Below are 25,171 nucleotides of genomic sequence, written 5' to 3'. Positions count from 1 at the left end.
GAATGATAATACAGAGGGGGTTTATGTCAAAATAGTATATATTCACATCACTTGATGCAGACAAAAATCTCAGCAATGACGTAAGATCACCAATATTAAGGAATCTGCAGATACAGAAAAGCAGGAGTCACTTTCCATATAGTAAGAGCATAACTATAGTTTAGCAGAACCTGTGGTGCCAATCTGTAGAGATAGAACAAGTTAGTTACAGAAGAAAAAGCACTGAAATTATCTTAAATGCATTTTCCTTAAGCATTTCATCTTTCTGACACATGATCTGTTTTTCCTCTGTTCACCCCTTCCAAAAGGGATTCACACAGGCATAACAGAATTTAAGGAAGTTTTCCAAAAGTCACCTTCAGAACTGATCAGTTCTTTAACTGAGATCAGCTGAAGTTACACAATTGGTCACAAGTCATCATTGCCAGCTACAGGAGGAACTAGAGCTTTGCTATTCTTCATCACATGCTCTAAACAGTTGTTTTGCACAACTGAAGAAGCACCCTGTTAGGAAGCCTTATGTCTGTTTGAATCTTCAAGACTTTGGAAAGACGCATAGGATATTTAAGATTTATGGACAATTTCCATGTACGAATAATTTGCCTCACAAGAACCATTGCTTCTTGAAAAAGCATGCTTACCAACCTGCCTCAAGTTTCACTGTCTATGTGTCTGGATCACCATCACATAAACACCTCCCCTCCAACAGTAGTTACAAGTAATTTCACTTCCTACCGTGCAGACAGCTTGTGTTAGATGCTTGCATCCCTGGCGATGATCATTATTCACTGCATCAGCTCTTTGAAAGAAAAAGAGATTAGTAAAGTGAAGATGGGAATTACTTAAGTTGCTTTTCAGAAATTGAAACACAGAACTTACTGTCTCCGATACCAGGAAAGGACTCCATGTTCTAGAACAATCCAATAGAGTTTCCAACCAAAAAATCGTGAGCTCTAAAAAAAATAATTAAGAAAATAAACAAAAAAACCCCTCACATAACAAAAAAGACAAGGTAAGGCTAACAGAGGAAGGGTTTTTATTCCTAGTTAAGTTTGATAGCTTGAAGGCTATTACACAAAACTGGCAGTCATTAGGAAGACATTTTGTGTTTCACACATCTTGGTGATCACAGCACCGAGAACATACTTTCTTTTTTGGAAACACCTAAAGACAAAAGTTTTGTTGAGGCTGCTATTCAGTACAAACTGAAGTATTAAAATACTGCATTTTTTAATATAGGGATTGACAATCACCAGGCAATTCTACTCTATAAAACACTCTGAGATACCCACTACAATATTTTAGCTTTCACAATCTTCAGTACATAGTTCTGGTTTTAAATCAGTTCCTTTTATTACAATTGTGAGTGAATAGCAAAATTTACACTGAAGCAAACTTCAAAGATTTCATTAAGGAATATAAAACCTAAGCATTCATCTAATACCGAGACTTTTTTTAACAAGGGAAAAAATATTCACTTAAGTATCAGAGCAAAACAAGCTTTAAACAACCATTTGACTGACATCCAGTTTCTTGAAGATTGTTGAACTTGTAGCAATATCAGTCATACATTGTCAAAGCCATCCATTCAGGAAAGAAATAAAGAAAAAAAAAAAAAGACAGTTTTTCGGAACTAAGGTTAAGATTAAAGTGTGACGAATCTAGTAACTGCTCCACTCAGCCAACCCATCTATAATTTATCCACTATACTAAAATAATTTAACAAATGTATTATTGAAAAGCTCCCTCATACAGTAATTCTCACTAAGTATAGAAAAGGACATACTTTGTGGTCTTGTAAGCTATTTTAGAAAAGCAAGCAAGATATACCTTCCATAGGAGACCTTCATATCGTCTCAAGGGTTTGTTGATGACCTGCATAGAAATTAAAGCTCATGTAGGAATAGCTTCAACTAGACAGCCTTAGCATTTTAAATGGATACAAAAGTTCCTACCTTTCCAGTTTTACCTCCCAGTATCAGTTTCATTTCTGCACCTTGGGCTAGATCAAGGGGCGTCTGATCTGTTTAGTAACCAAGACGAAGCATGAGAATTTGATGCAAACGAACCTAGATGTACTTAAAAATATTCTGACACTCTGTTTATTAATCAAAGTTTAGTCCCACAAGCTTCTGTTTACTTGGAATTGGGGAACATAAGCTCCTCAGGGGCAGAAGGCTAAAAAGGCTCTAAGCTTGAGTGCACTGAACCATCCTTCACAGTTCTACTTGCCACAGAGAGGCCTTTGCTCTTACTTGTTTTTAGCTCTTTAGCTATAAAACCAGATCAAAATAGAGGCATCTTTAATCAGGTAACAAGTACACAGTTCACACAACATCTGCATAGTTTTCCTGGATTTGCTTTTATTAGAAGCTGGCTTCTTAAGAGTCACTTTGTCTGGGCTACATCTCCAATCTTACCACGCCTTTTCTGTTACCTGTATTCACCATTTAGCATCAAAAGTCAGGCACATTTCATAATTAAGACAGACAGCAGGTAAACTTTTCAGAAATGAGTAAGTTTGAAAAATAAAAGCATACGTAAGTATTTTGCTACAGTTCTTCAGTCTCCTGCAATTTAGTCAGTGCTGGGCTTCCTTTATTAGTGATACAAAGCTTGTAAAGCACCACAAGATTTTCCCTGAACACTGAGCAGTAAGTAACATAACTTTATAGAAGCTGTTGAATTTTTGTGCCCTCTAAATACCTTGTGTACTTGCATTTGCTACTCACCATTTTTGTTTCTTATTTTAGGATCTGCTCCATTTTTTAGAAGTTTCAATGCACAGTGCTTATGGGCACGGTACGCTGCACAATGCAATGGTGTGTTCCCCATCTGATCTGTACAGTTGATGTAAGGTGGTTTGGGCCTGTTCAGCTGGAAAAAACGAAGTTGTACTTAGTTATCAGTTTTGATCCCTTGCCAAATGCCATGTGTATTCTTTTCAAAGTTAGCTGCTCCTAACTAGGATGCTTCAGTGTAGATCTGTCAACAAAGAGGGCATGTAGCAAGTGCTGTGAGAAGGGCAAAAGCTACAACAATCAAGATGTTCAGCTAGAGTAACAAACTTCAGGGTTTTTGCTTTTGTACCCCTTTCACCTCTACTGCCCAACATGGAAACATTTATCCTGCACAATTGCACAGCTCCAGATAGTTGCACAGCACTGCAGTTCAGCCACTTACATTGCTAGACCAGCCCTGTTAGATTCTACTATCAAAATCTACTGTTCCCTGTAGAAGACTCCCAGGCAGTCTGAAAATTAGCACAGGCTAGTGCTAAACTCAGAACAAGTTTGCGCAGCCACCCTGTTTCAGAGAGTAAAAACTTTGTATAGAAGGGTAGCAGGCACGACACTCTCAGTGACTGAGCTATCCTAGGCCATTTAGAGGCTCTCAGTATAGGCAGTCTGTTACACAATTACAGTTTAGCTGTGTTCTGAAGTGTTAACTACTGTGTGAACTTTATATAGCTGCTCTAATGTTATAGAGGGAAAAAAAAAGAAAAACACCGAGTTTTCCTTGGACACAACATATTTTGAGAAACTGATGCCATCTAAGAGAATGGTCATTAAGCATAACAATACTAACCATCCTAAAAATACCACTGCACTTCTTGAAATACATCAGTATTGGATGCAAACATCAGGGCTGGGCTAGATGATCTTTAAAGGTCTTTTCCTACCAAAACCATTCTACACAATAATCAGCCATTATAGTTTAAGCAGTCTTAGGAGAGTAGAGTCACAAATGCATGGCAACAGTTTTAGAGAAACTCAGTTTAAGCCTTCTGCACTGGCCAAATGCTGTCTTAGAGAAATTGCTCCACAATAACAGGATTCCAGAGCAGCAATTAATTAATAGTCAACTAATTGAAATAAAAAGCTCTCCAGTAATTTCAGTAAGTGTATGGTACATTTTGAGAACTCACAGGAAAAACATACTGGTTTTTCCTCAAGTAGACTAAAAAGCCTGGGTTAAGATTCAGCTACTGAAGGTCTAGCTTTTAGTAGCAAAACATACTGTGATGTAGTGAGAATCTTGACAAAGAGCAGCACAAAGCCACCACTACCATTTGACTTCTACAGAAGGAGAGGTTATGAAGCGTGTGCAGGAAAGGCAGAAAAATAAGTGAAGTCCAATTAGAAGGTTTAGATAAACTGCCCCATTAAACTACCTCTTCCAGAAAATTGTGTTACAAGACACAGTATGGTCTTTTCTGGTAAAAATAATCAAGAAACATGAAAGCTAGTAATAAAATACTATCTTTCATGGAAGTGCACTCTGATGTAAAAGCAGGGCAGTAGAGAATAAGTTCTGGTGTGTTAGGTCTCACATTAAAAGTAGATGTAAGCAGCTATTCATGAGCATAATAGCTAAGAAAAAAGATTAAATAATACAGTAGGAGCAGAAAGGCCTGAAAAATCAGTAGGCAAAGTATGAGGAATTCTCAAGATACAGAGCAGCTCAGAAGAGCTACACAAATCCTCCACAGACGTACTAACCTAAGGGTAGGAAAGTCAAGGAGGTTTACACCATAGAACTACAAGTAGAGAAAGTTCTTTGGACTTCCTCAAGAGTCATCATGAGTTTTAAAATTGTAAGTCAATGGGCAGAGGTCCAAGCACTCACCAAACAATTCCAAGAAACATCAGTTATGACTTGACCTAAAAAAACCTGCATGGAGGTCAAATGCGTGGTAAATACTTTGAAGAGTTTTAGAGGTCAACATATAGTTGTTCTCACATATACAGAGCTCAATGATACCAAATAGTTTGAAAAATCATTTAGAAATTAAAATGTTTACAGGAAGAGTTACATGTGCATGCAAGAGTTACATGGTTATATGGCACATAAGAGAAGGTAGTTCCTTAAATGACTGATTTCTATGAGGAGCCATATTTTTCTACGTCAGTTTAAAGCTTAGTCAGCAAGCATGCAGCATCAAATGCTGCAAGTATAAAAAAAATTACCAGAATCAAGAACAGATCAGTTATGCCAGTGTTTTAATTACAAATAATACAATCATGACAGTGTACTAATGTACCGTTTCCACATTTTGAGTGCTGTGTACAGCTCTGGTTCCCTCTCCAATTCAAAGAGGATAGTACAAAAAGTACAAATAAAAATTACAAGGATGACCAAAGATTTTAAAACAGTTTTCATGTGAGGAGTTAGGACAAGGCCTCTTCAGACCAGAAGAAAGAATTTAGAGAATGGAAACAGATTTTGAATGGGCATTCACTGTGGCTTATAGGCAGATGAGAATGTCAAATTTCTCAATATACAAGTCTTGGGCTTGTGAATTTTCCATTAGAAGTACATAGATTTATTCGGACTGCTCTGATGACTTAGAAGTCATTAGTAGAGGTGCTAACCAGGTAGAAAGTGTTAAATACTGTATGTTTTCTTCCAGTAAACTCTTCAGGACTCTCAAAAGCTTTAGTTCAAGCACTGAGACTCTGGATACGTAAAAAATAAAATCCAACTGGGTATGGTCCTGGGTAACCTGCTCTATTTTATTCTGCTCTGGGAATAAGAGCTGGACTAGATAGTCTCAAGAGACACCTTCCAGTCTCAATTCTTCTGTGTTTTGCTTCTCCAGTAGACTCACCATGCCATGGTATTGCTCAGCTTGAGTTACTATGACTGCGTGCACACACACAGTTTTCAATTCCTACCCAGCAAAAATTGTGCTAGGCAGATGACTGTCCATTAAAAAAATAGACTTCAGCTGCAACAGATGATAACAAAACCTTACTTTCAAGATTTAAAATACACCATGTTGTGGTGAAAACCTAGGCATCCATGACTAAATTAAGGTATCCACAAAACATTCCCTTAAGCCAGTAAATCTAGAACCATTACACTGCTAGTTACAACAGTATTGAGAAACATGAAAGAAGCTGAAAAAGCATTATTTTGCAGCTAACAACAAGGAGGCTGGAAAACCCTTGAGGGTTCAACACCTCACCAAGGTAATGAGGTGCACAGCACTTATAATCTGAAGTCACAGCACTTAGAAATGCAAGGCCTAGTGTCATATGTTGTTACATTATAGCTTGAACCACTTGACATAAAATTATTACAGCAACTTGAATTCTTACCAAGGCAGTCAGTTTCCCTGTTTCCCCCTCTCTTGCTGCTCCTAAGAGTTCTTCTTCCAGTTTCCTTTCTTGTGTTCTTTCCACTGCTATTAAAAAAACAGAAAGCCACCCAAGTTTAAGGTCAGTCTCAATAAAGTAGCAAGTACACACAGAGTGCTCAAGAAACTATATCAAAACAAGCCTAGAAAAGCACAAGTTTCCAGTATTATTTATTTGGAACAGGTAGAAATGGAGCATTTATTCACAGAAGTCTGTGTCAGAACAAAACCATGTAATATTTGAAAAGATACACGAGTGCAACAAAATATAGATATGTACATGTGTTTTTTTTTTTCTTAAACACAACCCAACCCCATTCCCTAGTAAAAGGGAAACAGTGGAACTATGTGACACTCCTATAAGATCTTTCCTGTGTTCTTTTCAGTTTCTCTTCTACTCTTCCTATCATCATACAGAAATTACAGTCTTTTAACAATCCAGCAGATAAGCAGCACTTACATACAGAGTCAGAAGAGAGATAACTTTTCACACATACATGTACTAGACACAGACCTTCAGCAACATATCACATAACCCCATGAAGCAACACAGCTTTTGAACTCTCCAGAACTGTAAGCAGTGAGCCTATATAAGTATTTGGACACCATTAAGGCTTTGATTGCCATGTAACATTCAGAGCTGTAGCAAGGATGACCCCAGCAGGGCTGAAATAGTTACTTTAATAATGCTGTTGGCATTGACAACACTTAATTCTCCAAGTTGACTGCAGACATTAACTGTGACTTCCCTTTAAATTTGGTCATTAGGAAGAAAAAAAAAATCAATTGAGCTTGTGTAACTTGCAGGAGAAGAGTCAGCTTTTAGAACGTACAAGTGTTGGGAAAAAACAACAGGCTTCTGGCCTATTAAAGTTACCTTCCAACATAGTTCTTATGTCTTTATCTTGAGTAACTTCTTTTGCAGTCTCTCCACTCCCATTAACGATAGAGGTATCAGCATTATGCTGCAAGAGTAACATCACCACCTCCTGGAAAACAATTTGAAAAACACTGCTTATCTCTCTCTGCTATGGCAAGGCCACAATCAGGCTTTGCAGCTACTAACATCCTGTGAGATGCGCTGTGTAACGGCTTCTCACCACTGCTGACTTACAAAAAGAGGAAGGGATGTTTTAGAGAGATTGGAGAGTAGGACTAACTGCAACCTCCCCTCTCACATGAGTCAGGCTGAAAGAACTAACAGATCTGGTTTAGGTGAACAGACCTGCTCAGGTTTAAAAGCTGGTGTACCTGAAGTAAATGCTGAATTTGACAGATAAAAATAGAAAGAATAGCTCTTCTGATGAGCAACTATAGTCACTCCTTCTGAAGGGCCAAGAGGTTATCCGTAGGGGCAGTACTACTTTGGGAATGATAGCAGCTTGTGGGAAGCAATCAAACTAGTCTGACATTACAGGCCTATAAAAAAACTCTTTAGTTCTAGTTTTCTATGAAGAAACAGCACTTCCAGACACCAAATGGACGAATGTGTCCTAATTTTTATTTTTTCCACTCGAAAAGCCACTAAGATTAAAACAATGTGGTTACTCTCTGTGTAAGTACGCAATTAGTTGGGAGGAGCAATCCCTAATCCTTTTACTGCATCAAACATATCAGACAAATATGAATTAATCTGTTGTACTTCAATAGTAGATGAGAGATCTTTATACTGGTTTCTACACAGGAATTAGAACCTGCCACTAGAAGCAGTGCTATGTTTCAGCATTGTCTGACACACAGAATAAGGAGAACAGAAGCAATGTAAATTAGTTGCACAACTCAACTAATGCACAGTGCTACAGGTGAAGGCATCTATGATTTCTTTTTCTGTCTGCCAGCAAAATCTTTACAACACAAAGCTAAAAAAGGACATAAGTATACCAAGGGAAGCCATGGACCAGTGTTCCCCCATTTTCAAAAAAATGGGTTTTGTACCATGATTTTGTTTTGGACAGAGTTACAGCATCTAGGCAATATGCCTAATCCTTTTGAATGCACTGTACCAAAACAGGTAAGTCATTCTTCGACACTGTAAAAACATCTTTACAAAGTGATCTCATTTCTAGTATTTCCCCAGTTCTACAACTGAAGCTTAAAAAAAGCCAACATACTTTACCTTACGTCCAGTGAAAGCTGCACGATGGAGTGGAGTGTCCCCCATGTCATTCAGCACATTCACATCTGCACCAGCCTAAACAGAAAAACCCAAAGACAACTGAACGTCCTTCCAGCAAGAACTACACAGCTATCCCCTCTGACTTGGGGGCAAGGGGAGGACAGGACACTAATGTAGGCCTCATGGCAAATTAGATGAGAACTGTAATACAGCCATCCCAGAAAGCAAAGATAAACTACATATATAAAATTTATAACCAGCATTCTATAAACTGCTTCAAAAGGAAATTCCTCCTGTGTGTTTTTCAGGCCTCTCACTTTGAAGAAGGTATATGAAAAGTAAGTTTAACACAGGGAATGGGGGCACTGTTGGTTTGTTTTGGGGGTATTTATAGGGCTGGGGGTATAGGTGTTGGAAAAAAACCCAAACAACTTAAGAACTGCAGTGCTACTGTATAACACACATATATGTACTATTACAGATGCACAGAGTAGTACCAGCCTCCTGATGTTCCTGATTTAACAAGTGGCGTTCCCTTCAGAAACCTATTACTGTTTTTTCACTTGAAGTGAAACTTTCTCACTTTTCTCGTCTACAATCTTTGGCTTGAATGTCCCTTCCTCTTATCACACAATTTCTCCATCTCATACCTTTTATCTGAAAGGAAGACTGCTTGCCACATTGCACAGGCACTGTTGCAGGAAAGCAAGAAATGCTATCCTTTCTTTAAGCATTTCTTCTACACTGCTTTACCTAACCTCAAAAGGTCAGAATGAGGGCAGAACTTACTTAACTTTGTCACATATGTTTAAAGTCATGCAATTTACCCAGGTCACTGCTGCCTGCCTGAAGTTCACTGATGAACCTGACTAGTTCCAGAGTTCTTTTTCTGGTAATTCCTCATTCACTTGCTCTTTAAGCACAAAATTTAGACACAAGTACACAGACACACCTATATATGCTAGCTTCCAGAGATGCATAGCCTTCTTTACTATTTCTTTAACTAACTTATTCTTTAAATAATACTCTTTCAAAAGCCCTATGGGCAAAGAAGAAAGTAGCCCTCTTGGATTGAGAACAGCATTATCTAAGTAATTGTGCAGGCCAGAGAAGAACTTTTCAAAGAAATCCCAATTTTGTTTCCTCCTTTAGAGTCATAAGTATGGCTGGTAGCCTTTCTTTGGAGTGAATTTCAAATATTTGAGGCTGCTTAGCACGTTCTTGCCATCGACAGCAAAATTTTCCCAACATGAATAGGATATAAATACAATTAGGATTAGTTGAAACTACCCTGACAGCTGAGGGTAAAAAAAATAAATTCAGTCAGAAACAATTGCAAATGCAGTGCAGATATAGCTCCCAAGATACAAATAAGTCAGCTTTGATAACAGAGGTTCGTCATTTCAAGTTCACCATGTGTTCATTATTTCAATGATGTTAGAAAACAATGATACTATGTGAGCCTGCACCTGGGAAGAAACAGGTTACTTGGCACAGAATTCTGGACATGCTTCAATGCACAACATACAATTAGATAACAGATTATTATTTTTACTTTAGCCTTTCCCACAACTCAGTGACTGTAACTGCCTAAGCTATATAATTTATGTATCACAGTAAGCTAAACAGGCCTTTGAAACATTTGCATTACAAGTGTCAGATGCTGGCTTATTATATGCAGATATTCACTAAGCTTGAAAAAGGCTGAAGCTTTCATGCCTGCATACTTACATACTATAGATCTTTAATTCCTACAATCAGATAGTTATACAAACACACATACTCATGAGAAAGTTAACTAAGTATTAATGTAAAAACTGTTCGGTGTAATTGTATACCACTGTATAGACTTTCACTGTCACTATTTTGGGTCCTTGTAAACTGCGCTGACCCATACTACGATTATTTCATTCCTTAGTTTTAACAATCATTTATCCCTCCATTACATGCAGATAAACTGTAGGAGCCACTCTGCCTCTCTACAAAGCTGCATTTCTTCTATCACAAAAACCTGTATAAAAATTAACTACTTCAAGAACAAAGAATTTTCTGCCTTCACACAGAAGCAAGTAGAAATATACCTTCAGCAAATCCTCTACTACAACAGCATGCCCAAAGTAGCAAGCAAGGTGAAGTGGTGTCCAGCCCATATTGGATTTACTTCTGCCTAAAAGACAAAACAGGTAAATTACGTTTCGGTCACGATACAAGAAAGATCTTGTCTTGTGCTTGGAGGTTGGCATGGATGGTCATTCTCCATAATAACAGACGAACAAGGAGGCTGGAAGCATCTATTCTCATCATCTGAATTAGTAAACTGTAATGCAGTCTGACAGTATGAGACTGAAACCTACAAAATCTTTCTGAAAGGAGAAAGTCATGTAGGATAATGGAGAATAAAACATTTCTTCCATGTAATATCTTGTTCTTCAACAGCAGCTTCAGTTACTTTCATTCACTATGAAAACAGCACATGCAAGTACACATTTATCTTGTGTATCTATAAAAGTTTACCTGATTTTATTTCCTGCACACAAATAAGAGGTAGGACAACCCCTCTTCCAAAAAGAGGATTCAAAAGAAAACAGGAGGGATGACCTAGTGTTAGGAGGGTTTTGTTACCTTGTGCTTGTACTCATTTTTAATAAGGATAGCCTTACTACGTATTATGAATTGAAAGCTCTGCAGTGTAGGACTCATGTACCACCTACAGCTCTAAGCCTCTGCAGGAATGATTTAAGTGCAGGCAGGAAGTAGGCACAGGAGTGACCATGCAAAGGAAACTATTCTTTGTGCTTTAAAGAGCATTTAAAGCATGCTGTGGAGGACCAGCTGTATAAATGAAATTCACAAACTATCCTACAATCACTTCTTTAAAAGCAAGATATTAAAGCATTAGAGATTACTACTTTAACAACTGATGTTAGTTTCCAATCATAACTGTAATAAGCAAAGCCGATTTGTGCTTTTTTTTTACTAAGCAACAGACTCACAGCATTCCAAGTGCCACCTAAAAGCTGTCGTTTTGTATTTGGAAGCAAAGTGAAAGTGAGGCATTGGAAATTATTTTGAATTACTGACACCATTAAGTTTTTCCCTTTTGTGTATCCTCAAGCACTAAGGCTTGGAACACTATGTAAGTTTACCCTGAGGAGACAAGCCATTAGCACAAAGAAAAAAAGAGAACTGCTGGTCTTGCAAGTTCATAATTCTTTCTGTTGTATTACAAATTAACACTAGAATGTGGTTCACAGATGAAGTATCTTCCCATTTCTTGTAACTGTTTCCAGCTAAACATTTCTGTCCTTTGTTGGCTATTTCTTTTGTTATTTGATTCTCTTTCTTCTTAACTCTTTCTCTTGTTTCAACCCCAGATTTAGTATCTTCCCTCATCCCAGTCTGGCCTATAACAGGGTTCCTGCCCTACGATGACTGAGGAAATAAAGTACCACAGAAGATAAATACTGTGTGGATCACTAACTCTGAGGCTCTTTATTCTGGATAACATATTAAATGGACAGCATTCATCCCTCAGTCTAGTAGGGAAGAAGGCTCTTTGAAAGAATACAGAAAAGGTCCAAGTTGCACTGAATACATACAGTTAGCCAAAGGAAGTCATGAGTTACAGGAGTGACAAGGCAGTGCTGCTGTCAGGGATTTCAGTCATGACAAAAAAAAAAAGTATCAGGAACCTGTCCAGATCTGTAGTTCTCTGAATAAAACGCCAGAGGCCCTTGTTCTGCATCTGCTCTAAATGTTTGCATTTCTGATATTAGCTGAGCAGTTACTTCTTAAGCTCTTGAGGAGTTTGTTACCTCTCTTAAAGTGACCACAAGTGTTTGCTTTTTTTTTTTAATTATTACTATTTTAAAACAGGACAGCACAGGAATTAGATGATCTTTAAGGTCCCTTCCGACCCAAACCATTCTATGAGTCTATGATTTGTTCCAACCATTCCTGCAAGTAGCAAAAGATGTAGCTGCTGATACTATATAATGAAACACGGGTCTTTAAGGAAAATAAAAAACAAAACAAAACCATACTTAATAGAGCACAAACAAATGACCTTATCTCTGTAGCCCTGTTAGAGGTTCTTTACCTCCCTGAACTATCCCCTGGCACCACAGTCTGTTCTGTTCAGCATTATAAAGCTCCAAAGTTGGCATAAGCATGAACACAGGCAAAAAGAGATACTGATTCTTTGGTGTGTTGACACTTCTGCAGATTACTCTGAGGTTTTCTGTGCATTACAATAGTGTGTGCTCTGCTTTTATGATCTCTCCCCTATGCAAGTATGGCCTTAAGTCATGGGGTAAAAGCAGTTGCTTAAATGGGTTTTATTACTCTATTGAGCACTCCAAAGAAAGTAAGATAATGCTGTCAGTAACAGTTTCACTACATGTGGCTTCAACAGTAAGATTACAGACATTTGAGGAAGGCTACTAACCTTTACAGTTGATATCAAAACTTATTTCTCCTTTGTCCATGGTATCCAACAGCTGTTTAACTTCTTCAGCATTTCCATTTCTAGCATCATGGAGAAGCTGCTGTTCTGCTTCAGTACTCATCTCTAATAAAGACATGAAAGAACCGATTTTGCAATTTTTTTATGCTGCTGTAAATTATGGCTTACTATTAGGTCACTTTTCTCCCTTATTTAATACTAACACTGTTATGAAAAAGATTATTTCCTCCCTGGAACACAAATCCATGTGCAAGCTGTTTTCAACAGTCCAGACTCAGTCATGCCACTAAGAGGCATTAAAATTCCTCATACAAAGCAATTTGTAACAAAACACACATGTTTTCTTGGTTCTAAGTGTGGCTTGGAGAGTTGGAACTGCATGCCACAAACAAGGCAAGCTTTGCTACAAGCATAACCAGTAAGCATTTACTTTTTCTTTGTACAATTTTCACCTTTCCCTCTTAAGATTTCCAGAGGCAATGAGGAAAAAGAAAAAGGATAATAATACATCTATTAGCCCAACTATTTCTTCAGAAATATCCGAGTCTTATTTTGGCTTCCACCCCTGCAGAACAGAATCTGTTCACATGGAGGCCCCAGATACCCATCAGTCACTGGTACTATCAGATCTCGCACTCAGGTACTGGACCCCATCCAACCTTGACTTCAAGAGGAGTCAGATACTCAAACCAACTTTGTAGATTTGGCCTTATCTTTAAGAAACAGCAGTACAGTATAAAGAAGTTACATGTTAACTGTAACACATCACTAGCCAATTCTCGTCTCGTTACTACTCTTGAACTACAAAAGAAAAAAAAAAGAGTATTTACATCTTTCAAAGAAGGGAGAAAACAAAACCTGTTATCAAAGCTATTTTTATAACTCTCTACTAGACAGTGAGCCTTAGACATTTGGGCAAGCAACACTGCTATTTACCAGGACTCCTGCAGAATACAGTTACTATGTGATGTCCTCACCAATCCTCTTCCACACTGACAGAATCGCAATCTGACTTTGTGTTGCCCCCCCCCTTTTTTTTTCTCCCTAAAGTGTTATTACAACAACTAGGACCCAGATGCAGCTCAGCACAGGCAAAAACCAATTTTAATGTCCTACTTAAATACACTGCTTTTAAGAGGTGCCCAAAAGCAATTTTAAAAGCAGCTTCAGAAAGGCTGTACTGCAACACACAGTTTATTGCTGCTAAAAACAACAGTAAAAGCAGAGGTTGTCCATCTTTAGTGTTTGCAGATTGGCATATTCGCCCAACACTGGGTTTACCAGATCCTGCAGAATCTGGATTTCTATAGTCAGTTAATGATTACAGAGAACATTACTGGCCTTGCATAGATAGCTTCCCTATAGTAGGAGAGGTTTTGATTGGTCCCACAAACTGTTTATGCTCTGCTGCATTGAACAGGCAGCTTGACGGCACCACACACACTCATAGCTACAACAGAAGCAGGGAGTTCTTCAACCACGTAAAATGAGAAGCCATTCAGCAAGAGATGAGCCAGCAAGATCACTGACTAAGCAACAAAACTCCTGTAGCAGTGACATTTTGCAATACTCAAGACTGAGAAGCCTAGAACTTCTAGGATAGACTACCAAAGCACTAACAACACAGAGAAGAGTTTTCCCCTACCTTTTGCTCAATCAGGAAAGGGAGAGAGGGAATCTGTTTTCAAAGAATTTGACAGACACCAAGCAAGCCCTTTTCTAGCATGTTTCAGAACAGACTGGATCAACCAGCTGCGATTTACCACAGATACAGGATACAAATGCCTTATCCAGCAGCAGACAGACAATATTCTTGTTTGCACCTGCTTTTCGGTACTACTAGAAAAGCAAAACAGTACTAATTCTTGTAGCAGTCCTTCAAGCCCTGAAGCTACTCTTTAAACAGGAGTCTATCCACTTGTCCAAGGTAACACAGCACAGTTTGTTGTTACTGAGGTACGTATATTTATCCTCCATGAATCGGTTCTACCAGAGTCTAAAAGATCAAACTCAAATGTGTTCATGTATTAATATCAGTATGCAATATGTTCTCTGAAACTAAGTGATAGTGTTTCAGGAGCACAGAACGCAGGACTAAGAAAACAGACAAAAGCTAAAAGGATAGTTAGAGCTCATTTTGCTGACCTATCCATCAGGGATGGGGGGGGGGAAAGCAAAGCTCAATCCTTCATTTTTACCCCCTCCCAGACAGTATTTCTTTAGCGACCTTTCAAATGTCTCAGATGAAACAAACTCCTATCATCACCCCATATCATTTGTCAACATACCACATACACAGCAGGTATGATTTGCAATGCACCTTCGACACATTAAAAACCTGCAGTTTCCATCCAATATTGATGAGAAGTAAGAAAAGGTTGCTTGGGAAGGGAACCAAGAAGCTGATACAAATGCGCAACTCTTGTGTGCGGCAAGGCCAGTTATGTGTGTGAGCAGAATCTTAAATAGCTCAAGATATGGAAAGCTGAATCACTGTAAAATTACTTGCAGGATATTTCCCCCCACAAATAGCCATAAGGTTAAAATCACTGATTTATTTTTACTTTTAAAGCAAATATTAGCAGTAGAGTGGCATGCATTGCAGCATGGCTAAGAAAGACCTCTCTGCTTCCCTGGTTTAGTCACCAAAGACTTTGCTGTTTGGCCCAACCCTCCGATTCCAAACAGACTTTGGAAGCTTGAAGCATGCAGCAATGCAGAATGACTGATTATTAATCATAGTCAGAAGGATCATTCACATGAAAACGTTTCTACAATTTGGACTGGAAAGCAAATCTGCATGCAGCTACTCATCAGACAAGCAATACAGAACAAAGTTTTAGCTAACAAGCTAAATGAAGTGCCTAAATAAAGCTGGCAGCAAAGGGGCTCTTAATAGAGTTTAGCATAATCCTGAAATTACTGTTTTAAGCAACAGAATTTACTCCATAATGGAGATGAGCAACCACCAATGGAAGTCCAAGACACAAGTTTAAGAGTATGGAAAGAAATCCATACACAGGCACTCAAACACTACTCACATGCAACTACTTCATAAGCTGCACTTCCACGGAGACAGGAGTTTATTTGGTCATACAACCGACTACCAAGAGAGCCCCAAAATCCCCACCCATCAGTTTTGAGGTACCAAACCAGACCATCAGCACTGAAGAAGTTTAGTTTGTATTTATTAGCCATATGATACTACTAGCAGGTTAGCCTATACAAATTAGGCAAAGCTACTAGCCACTTAGAGAGCAGACATCTGTTCAGTCAGCGGTGTTGCCACCTTTACTTTATTCCATTAAGCAGCTGATAAACTGCCTTTCACAGCTCAGCTTTATGCCTTGTATGCTAGCCTCTACAGTCACTGGTATGCCATGACAAAAAACAAGGACAGTATTTAATGTCTCCTATGCAGCTGAGATGTGATTGCAGAGCACTTCCGCTGAACTCATTAAGACTACTGGAGCAGTACTTGACTGCTAATTGACTTTTATCCTTTAAGAAGGTATAAAAAAATAGCATTGAGATGCTCTGCTTTTATCTTCTACAAGACCTATGCCAGAGTGATCTTCTCATGTTATTACAGCACCCATCTCCACACAGAGATCATCTTCCAACACAGAGTAGAGAGCCCAGGTTACCATTCTGCCTGTATGCCTGTTTAAGGGAGGTCTGCAGAATACTAAACTACAAAAGTCTACCTAAGTGCTGGCATATAAATACCAACTTCATCCAACTGCTAGGGAAAAGCCCAAGCAAAGCCAGTTGCTTTTCTCACAAAGTAGTCTACAAAGACCTAAAGCACCACCCCTAACCACGGGGCAACACTACTGATAAGACTCACATGCTTTTGCTTTAATTACTTCTGCTGAGGCCTCCTGCCATGTACACAGCCTGGAACAGCAACAACATACTAAGCAAAACACGGCTGGTTTTCACTCTGCTGCAGCTTGACAAGCAGAGTCAAGCACAGAAGCAGTACTGGTACTGCCCAATTCAACATTAATGCTCCAAGTCAGCTGCCACTGGTTGCATAGGAAGCTATTTGTGACAAACAGTAAGGTTGGTAAAAAGCACAGCCCTGGCCAGTATTTCAGGAGATCTCCCTCTAGCAATTAAAATTAGATTCCTATAGGAAAATATGATCCTTGCTCAGGAAGTCTTCTGGCATGTTCCAGCATGCACACGTTACAATGCAACGCTAGTAAAGGAGGAGGACAAAACGCACCAAACTGCACAAACAGACAGAACCTGCCTACAAACCCACACAACACATTGCACTGACAGGAGCTACTCCAAGAGGAAAGAGCTGCTGTACTAGAAGCACAAGTGATGTTATCTAATAGCAATTCTTTAAATCTTCAGCTAAAGAGATCTAGAAGTTGTAACCTGCACATGCTTCTATGACAGAGCCTCATGTGAAACCATCACCTCTCTAAAGTTACCGTCTGCTCCACAGCAATTAATGCAGTAAGTAACAGTGAACACAGATGCAGTAACACAGTATCTGCTCGATACCACTGGCAAGGCAATAGCTATTTCAGCTAATCCCTGTTCTTCGGCACCTCCTGGCTGCTTTGTACGCGCTGTTTAGACCTGTAGCATCAAAGACTTTTTTCCAGCCCAGAATCTCACAACAAGCTTACCACAGCTAGTGCGAGCCCTCACCGGAGCAGCAGGCAAGCACGGCAGTTCCGAGAACGCAACAACTTCAGCAGAGCCTTCAAGTTCCTTACAAGCGGCTGGAACCGAGCAGTTCGCTCCAGTACCGATAATTAAACGCTTTTCTAAGGCGGCAGGGTCACGCGTCACGGCAGGTTCTCGCCTGGGAGAAAGGTGCGTTCACACCCAGGCTCCAAGGCTGAGGAGAGCAGGAGGAGGAAAGGCCACCCGCTCCCCACAAAAAGCGCTCACACCGCTTCCCGAAGGCCACAACCTCCCCCCGGCTGCCTCTGCTTCGGCTCCTCTGCCTACAGCCGAGCCTTACTCCGGGCCGCACGGCGGACGGCCTGCCGTGTCCCGCTGCGGGAGGGTGCGAGCGGGGAAGCAACGAAACCCCCAGCTCCAAACACGATCCCAGCGACTGCAGAAGGGAGCAGGACATCGAACTGGAGTCCTCCAGGGCGGGGGGACGTACTTCTCCCCCTACCCTTTTCCTCTCCTCCTCAGCTCCCCCGGCCCGGTAGCCCCGGCTGAAGTTGGCAATCCCCCTCCCCGCGAGCACGAGAGAGGGGAAAAGCGAGAAGCGCAGTAACAGCAGCGACAACGCAAACACCGCACCGAGAAGGCGCGGCCCCCGCATCCCCCATGGCGGGTGTGCTGACCCACCGCCGACCTCGCCCCCACCACTGCTCCATGCCGCTCCCGCCATCGCCGCCCCCCCTCGTTGCTATACGCACCGGCCCAGCACGTGACCGCCGGCGGTGTCCCAGCGGCACCGCCCGCTCCCCCGACAACCCGCCGCGAAGGGCGGGCAGTGCGGGGCGGACGCCCGGCCCCCTCAGCGCAGCCCCTCCCCTCCCCGGCCCCCTCCCTCCCGCTCCCCGCGGGGCCGGGAGGCTGGTCCTAGGCGGAATCGGTCTGGCCGAAGAGCTGGGAAGGATGAAGTAGGGCCCCATGGACTCCCTGAGAGAGCCCCAGCCCCTGCTGAGGGGAGCCGCCAGCCCGGGGTTAGCGAAGGCACGGATGGGCGTTCAGAGAGATGCGGGGGGTTGGGCAAAACGTCTCGGAAGGGAACTGTGAGAGTTCAAGAAAGATGTATCACCGGGGGGGGGGGGGGGGGAAGGGTCGTCTTGGGAATCGCTTCAGTCTCCTATACGAAAGTGGTGCAAGTAAAAATAGATTGTGAATGCACACACTGCTCCTAAGAGCAGCATGGCCAAAAGCAACCTGGAAGAGTGAGAGACTCTGTACTGCTGGTCAGAAAAAGTAAAGCACTCCTTTCATTCAAGACCCTTTGATCCATCCCTCCTTCCTGTCTGTGCTGCCCTTATTTATTCTCTATTGCACCTTTCACCTGAAGTCAATAGCCCGCACCTTGTTTTTCTGCCTTTAGCACCTGAGAAAGGGTTTGCATTTTGCAAACTCCCACTGTGCCTTTGAAATCCTGCAGGAATTTATTAAGGAAGCTTTGTGGTGTTGGGGCATGACTGAGTCTGTGTCATATGCCGAAGGAGAGCTTGAAAAGGCAGGGCAGGAGCCACAGGTACCATGAGAAACTATCTCAAAAGATTAGGATGAAACTCCTGCTCCAAAAGTGGGCAAGTTGAAACCTGAGCAATTCTTGGGAAACTCTTACGACAGAAATAACGAGGCATGCTATGTGTTTCTGTGTTGTTTATAGCTGTTTTAATACTAAAGTACCAAAAGAAGAACAGGAACACCTCCACACCTGCAGAGAGAACACAAATTTACTGTGTTTAGGCACTTAATTATCTTAAAGAGATCTGCTTCCAGGGATGCTTCAGCAATAAGACATCTGAGAGGTTTCAGTGAAGGACCACACTTTCCTTAGGAGCAGGTCTTCAAGTTGCTGTCCTTACTTTCAGAGCACTAGATGTTTCATCCCCATGCTCTTATCTTCTCTTATGCTCTCGGCCATTGTTATCAGTCTGTCTGAGTTATTTTCCCTTTATTTCTTCCTCTTGTATCTGGCTTTGAGCCATCTTTCATAATGCCGTAACTGCTCACAATAAAACTTCACAATAAAACCAAGCTTCCTTTTCTTATTTTGTATCATATTTTACATACACAAATACTACATACACAAATATTAAAATATCTATAATATTCCTCATATTTATTATAATTTTGTAATAAAATGAAAGCATCGGCATCCCCCTACTCCACTAACATTGCAACACAGAACAGTTTACAGTGCAGAGCTTTATCCTTCAGCCAGCCAATGCAGGGTTTTTCTCTGAATCTCAGTAAAAAAGGCTTGACAACAAATAGCTTAATAAAATTACTGTTTAAAAAAGACAAAATAGAGAAGAGTAATGCACATTGCGAGTAAATCTTAATGTCCCCTCAGGTGCTGTGGACCCCATGTTGCTGCAGCATTGGCCTGGCCCTGGATGGACTTCTCCCACAGCATGCCGCACAGATTCCATCCATGGAGGGAAGCTCCTCCTTGGTCATTTGAGCTCTTTTAATTTTCTTGCACAAAACCAGCTCTTTATAAAAGGTGTTCACATGAGGACTTCTTGCTGCAGCGCTAAAGGCAAGGCCAGGCTGTGGTGTAATTGCCTGCACCGAGCTGGAGTTGCCTGCAGGGATAAGGAGCTAGTGGAGTTTATCCTGCAGCTAAAGAATTCAGCCCCACCACACAGGTTGAAGGCAGGCCAGCATAAACCTGGGTCTGCTCAGGTTGCTTGTGCTGCAGATCAGTGACCCCTGGATGTACAGTGCTGGCCTGGTCAGGATCACTATACTTCCACTGCTTCCAGCATCTTCAAGGAGCATCTTTTTTTTCACCGATGTTTTGCATCCTTGCACTTCCCAGAGTAATAACCCAGTGTGGTTTGGACTTTGAAGTGGAAATGAGAAAAAACAGTGTTGCTGATAACAAGGCTTCTTTCCCTTTTGAGCTTATCATTTTGTTTATCTTTTTTTTTTCTTTCATGTCTTTCCTCTTTCAGATAACATGCTGAAGTTAGTGATGCAGAAAGCATGAAATGCTTCCCACATCAGGGCTGAATGCACAGGCAATGGCCTTGCACAGAACTCACTGAACTGTTCTGTCAATGATTTTCATGGTATAGTATATTTTACATCCCCTTTCTATTCAGAAATGAGGTGATGGGGCATGGGGTGATGGGGCAGCCTGACTGCAGAATTTGAAGCTGTAAGGCCATGGCACTTCCTGAGGAGAAACTTATCTAGGGAGGGAGCTTCTGCTGGGCGTAATGTGCAATCAACTAGTTGAATTCATTGCTACAGGCAACCAAGCCCTATGACTAGGAGTATTTCAGCTGGAAATTTTGAAATAATACCACTCTTCTTTGTCATTAAATGAAAAAAAAAAAAAAACCAACCACACTATTGTGGTTGGTGTCATCATTAGCAACTATACAAAACAAGATGCTGATCATGTCTCATCTTGCAACGTACCATTTGCAGCTGAGAGAAGACAAGCAGCACCTCCCTACCCCCATTTCTACTAAGAGAGTTGACCTGCATTGCTAGAGGTTTATCCAGGGATGAACTAAGGAAGAACTTCTGGAAAACATTTAAGAATTACTTGGCATTTGTGTTCCTACCCTTGATGAAATGTCACAATTTTATTTATGATATAACAACTCTTTATTGCACTGACACTGTTTTCTTCCTCTTCAGATTAGAGCATACTGGTGTCCTGGTTCTGGCTGGAATAGAGTTAGTTTTCCTCTTAGTACTTGGTACAGTGCTGTGTATTTGATTTAGTATGAGAATAATGCTGATAGCACACTGATGTTTTACTTGTTTCTAAGTAGTGCTTACCCTGATCAAGGACTTTTCAGTCTCCTGGGCTCTGCCAGTGAGGAGAGGCACAAAAAGCAAGTATGAAGCAAAGACAGGACACTTGACCCAAACTAGCCAAAGGGGCCATAGCACAGCATATCATGCCCAGTATATAAACAAGGGGGAATTGTCCGAGTACCAACTGGCAGTACTCGGGGACAGGCTGGCATCAGTCGGCAGGTGGTGAGCAATGTTATTAGGTATAACTTGTCTTTCTTGGATTTTATTCCTCTTTCTTCTTTTTCCTTCTCCTTTCTCATTCTTAGACATGATTCCTGTGGATCTTCTTGGATTACCAAGAGCAACTTCCAGTGAGCAATGAAAGTGAATTTTCATGTTGTTCTGAACTACTCTGTAGGAATTTTTACATACGTGAGTCTGTTGCTGATATTTATTTCATACTTTGCAGGAAATAACCATGTAATGTGGTTAATTTTTAGATGGCATGAGCCAGATTAACTGCTGAGATTAGGAATGCTTGCTTTTTGCTGCTCAAAGCAGTGCAGGAGTAAATTCAGGCAGTTACTGGAGGTATCCTCTAGCAGAAAAACAAATAAAAACCTTTGCAATAGAGAAGACTTCATTTTAACATGCCCCTTTTATCTAAATACTGGTATGGCAGGAGAAAATGTGAGACTGATTGTATTCTGCCAGGAGGCTCTTAAAACCTGCATACATTTACTACTTTATGGAAAATTCTTTGGATTTCTCTAGTTCTAAAGACTACAACTGTATACTTTTACAGCCAGCATACAACTGGGTTGTGGCTGAAAGAGTAGAAACATTCTTAACCAAGGTGTAAGTCACACTTCCCCTTAGTCTTACCAGACATGTAGTCTTACACCAAGATTTAGGCTTGTTGAATGCACTTTCTTGTTCTAGTGGTTGAATTAGTTCAGGTTGGCTTTAGCTCCAAAGCAATAAATCAACTGCATGTGAAGAGCTAGTAACTATGAAGCTTATAGCTAATTTATGTCAGTGTAGACCACACTGTAGCAAAACACATCCTTATGAAAATGAAATCAGCTGAACTACTTTATGTTTAAATGGATATATTCTCCTCATTGCATAATCCAGACTGAGATTTATATTATACATAAAGTAGAATTGTAACATGGTAACATTAAAATGTGGCTATTTACCTCCCCCCTCTGGACAAATTTGGTAGTAGAATGTGAGCAGTATTTCATTAAATCAAAAAGCATTTCTGATTTTGGAATTTTTCTTTTAAAATTCTTGAGAGCTTTTACATGCATTGCATTTAAATAACGTCCTTATTTATGTCATCTGTGAAAATATTGCTTCCTTAACAATGTGAATATTATTTCTATCTGGTTTAAGCTTTTTGTGCTCTAGGCTTAGATTCTGGTTCCAGAAAGGCATCAGTAATTTCCCAGTGTATTATCTTGCCCTGGCAAGACAGAACAAAGAATCTGAATTCCTGGTATTAATTTGGGTCACTTCCTGACCTTCAGGGTCTTCTTTTGCTTAAATGATTTGAGCTTTAAGTGTTTTCGTTTGCTATCTGTAGTTCACAAAGACAGAACTGAAGGACCAAAGGTTAGATTTGGTAACCATTTTAAATATCAAAGTTCATGGATTGCTGTGAAGAGTATTGGTTTGGGTGATGCCTTACCATAAAGAATAGTAAGTTTCAGTTTTGTATTGAAAGAAGACTCCAAATATTTTATTACACTCTTATGCTGTTATCCTTAGTTTGAAAGCTCTTGGATAATTCATATCTGGCTTTAAGGGAATATTCATTTTATACAGACAAATTAATTAGCTGTTAAATGCTCCTGTGCATCACATCAATTCAGCTATTCTGTTATTAATTTAGAATATATAAACATGTTGGAGATTCATTAACTACGTTTATCTCCATTTCAATTTAGTAAGACTTATCACAAATATGACTGATAATGAAAGGAAATTATAAATCCTCAGAAACCTGTCAGAGATGCCTACAGTCCATACAGTTTTAGTGATTTATTTTCTGTGTCTTTTTATCCAGTACACTTTTTTTCCTGGGAGGTTGCTGAAATACTTTATATCAATGCTTTCATATGGATTATAGACAACAATAATCATAAGAAATGTAACAACTTTAAGTTACTTAATAACAAATAATGCATGTAGTCATGTAAACTTGCTTGTTCAGCTAAGTCAAAACTAGCAACTTATAAAAGCACAAGCACTATATAGAAGTTGCTATCAGAAAGCTAGAAGTATCTTGTAGCATCACAGTTCTCTCTTTAAGGCAAATTAGCTCTCAAGTTAAGGTCATAGTTAATAACAGTAATCTAATTTCCAATAGAACTATAAGCACAAGAATACATTCACATTAATGTTCTAGAAATTGCTGCATTCACAGCAAACTATCCCATGTTCTTGCCCCAAGACAAGATCGAGTTTCTTCAGGCCTAACCTTTTTTAGACCTTGCACAGATGATGGCTTAATATAAGCCCTCAGTGCTTAGCTTTTCCTCTTAATTATCTAAATCTTCCTTCCTGTAATGCAACATGTTGCTTCACCAGCACACAGTATTGTGCCCATCTTTGCAACAGCTTCTGTGTAAATAAGGATGATTATCACACCACCCCCCCCCTTCTCTCAGGATGACTGACTTCATTGTTGGCAAATTCTCCATAGCGTGATTTGAATCTCTCAACAACCTTCAAAATTAAATCTTTGTATATCACATCTTTCCTGCATTTGAGAGGGAGGAAAAATGTAATCTCTGCTGCAATCAGTAGCATATTAAGGATGCCTGTGTTTCTCAACCTTCTCTAAACTAACAAACTCCTCTCCAGTCCTGTCAGAATTCAGGCTTGCCTGATTTCATTGCTTTAATCCAGACTTCAGTTAGTGCACATCATTCTTGAAGTGCAGCCCTAAAACTGGACACAGAATTCCAGCTGAGGCTTTAGTGGTTCCATACAAAGCAGGATTACCTCACATCTCACATTGCCTTAGATGTGTTTGGACATCCTGGCCATGATGGTTCTCCTTTAAGCTAAAGCACAGCACTGTTGGTAAATGTTTAGCTTGGAAGCAACTCCCAAATAGTTTCTGTGGAACTGCTGTAAAACCAGTATTTCTCCATCCTGCATATATGCAGTAGATAACACAGTGCTGATTTTGTCTCTACTCTGTTGCATCCTAGGGTTTGGGTTTTTTTTTGTATTGCTGTTTCTTGGTTTTAGAAGGTGTGACTTATTTGTCACAATCATTCTGAACTGTAATCCTGCTCTCCAGAGCAGGCACAGAATATTCCATCTTTTGAGAAAGGGAAAACAAACCTTACCTTGTATTCCTCACACCTATAAAAACACACTGGAAGAAAACATATGAACTACAAACTGCAAAAAAGATGACATCCATACTTTACACTCAAGCAAAAAGAGATCTCTCCTGATCAGTGCTGTCTAAAAGAGATAGATACATAAAGCTTGTCAATGTTAAATAAATTAACTGCATTTCTGTAACTTTAATGGAACCTGCTTGGAAAACCTATGTCTTTGGTCAGTCGTTTTTTAGAAGAAATGATGCAATTATAAGAATGCAAATCGCTCATTTTGACTGACATGAATGCAAGATTAAAATGACTGTAAAATTGTCACTGAAATATAACTGCTTATATCCTTTAAAAATAATGAAATGAGTAAGGCAAAAAATACCACAAGTGTAATCTTGATTCTATGACTATGCATAACAGAAGTAGATTTTGTTAACAGTTTATTAATGCTACATCTTGACTGGGGTATTTTTGTACTTCATTAAGTTTCCTTTACCCGAGACAGCAGTTAAACCTAACTGGAAACAGATCACTCAACTTCACTCTTCTTTCAGCAACACTCAAGAATGGTTTAGGGAACCGCATGGCAGTACGCTGTGGACCGCATAGAAGGAGATGATACTTCAATAGTTATTTGGGAG

The 25,171-nt window shown here is 40.0% G+C and overlaps 1 protein-coding gene across 4 annotated transcripts in view; it reads right to left on the bottom strand.

Moving 5' to 3' along the window:
• Positions 1-18,198, bottom strand: part of OSBPL1A (oxysterol binding protein like 1A) — a 73,528-nt gene extending 55,330 nt beyond the window's left edge. For 2 of the 4 annotated variants that reach the window (XM_061448636.1, XM_061448640.1), the window contains exons 1-10: positions 12,706-12,841; positions 10,340-10,425; positions 8,259-8,333; positions 7,020-7,131; positions 6,105-6,190; positions 2,733-2,877; positions 1,956-2,023; positions 1,831-1,875; positions 880-953; positions 736-799 (exon numbers count right to left, since the gene is read on the bottom strand). In XM_061448636.1, the coding sequence (XP_061304620.1) occupies positions 736-799; positions 880-953; positions 1,831-1,875; positions 1,956-2,023; positions 2,733-2,877; positions 6,105-6,190; positions 7,020-7,131; positions 8,259-8,333; positions 10,340-10,425; positions 12,706-12,841 (891 nt within the window). Of the gene's footprint in view, positions 1-735; positions 800-879; positions 954-1,830; positions 1,876-1,955; positions 2,024-2,732; positions 2,878-6,104; positions 6,191-7,019; positions 7,132-8,258; positions 8,334-10,339; positions 10,426-12,705; positions 12,842-17,397; positions 17,422-18,128 lie in introns of those variants that run through there. The other 2 variants (XM_061448638.1, XM_061448639.1) reach the window with 2 other exon arrangements.
• Positions 18,199-25,171: the final 6,973 nt, after the last annotated feature.

Source organism: Pezoporus flaviventris, unplaced genomic scaffold, assembly GCF_033815535.1.
Source record: "Pezoporus flaviventris isolate CSIRO_AGI_PZ_B2104156 unplaced genomic scaffold, CSIRO_AGI_Pfla_v1 ptg000007l, whole genome shotgun sequence".
Taxonomy (NCBI): domain Eukaryota; kingdom Metazoa; phylum Chordata; class Aves; order Psittaciformes; family Psittacidae; genus Pezoporus; species Pezoporus flaviventris.
Note: the sequence above shows the minus strand (reverse complement) of the source record. Positions and strands in the feature narration are given on the sequence as shown.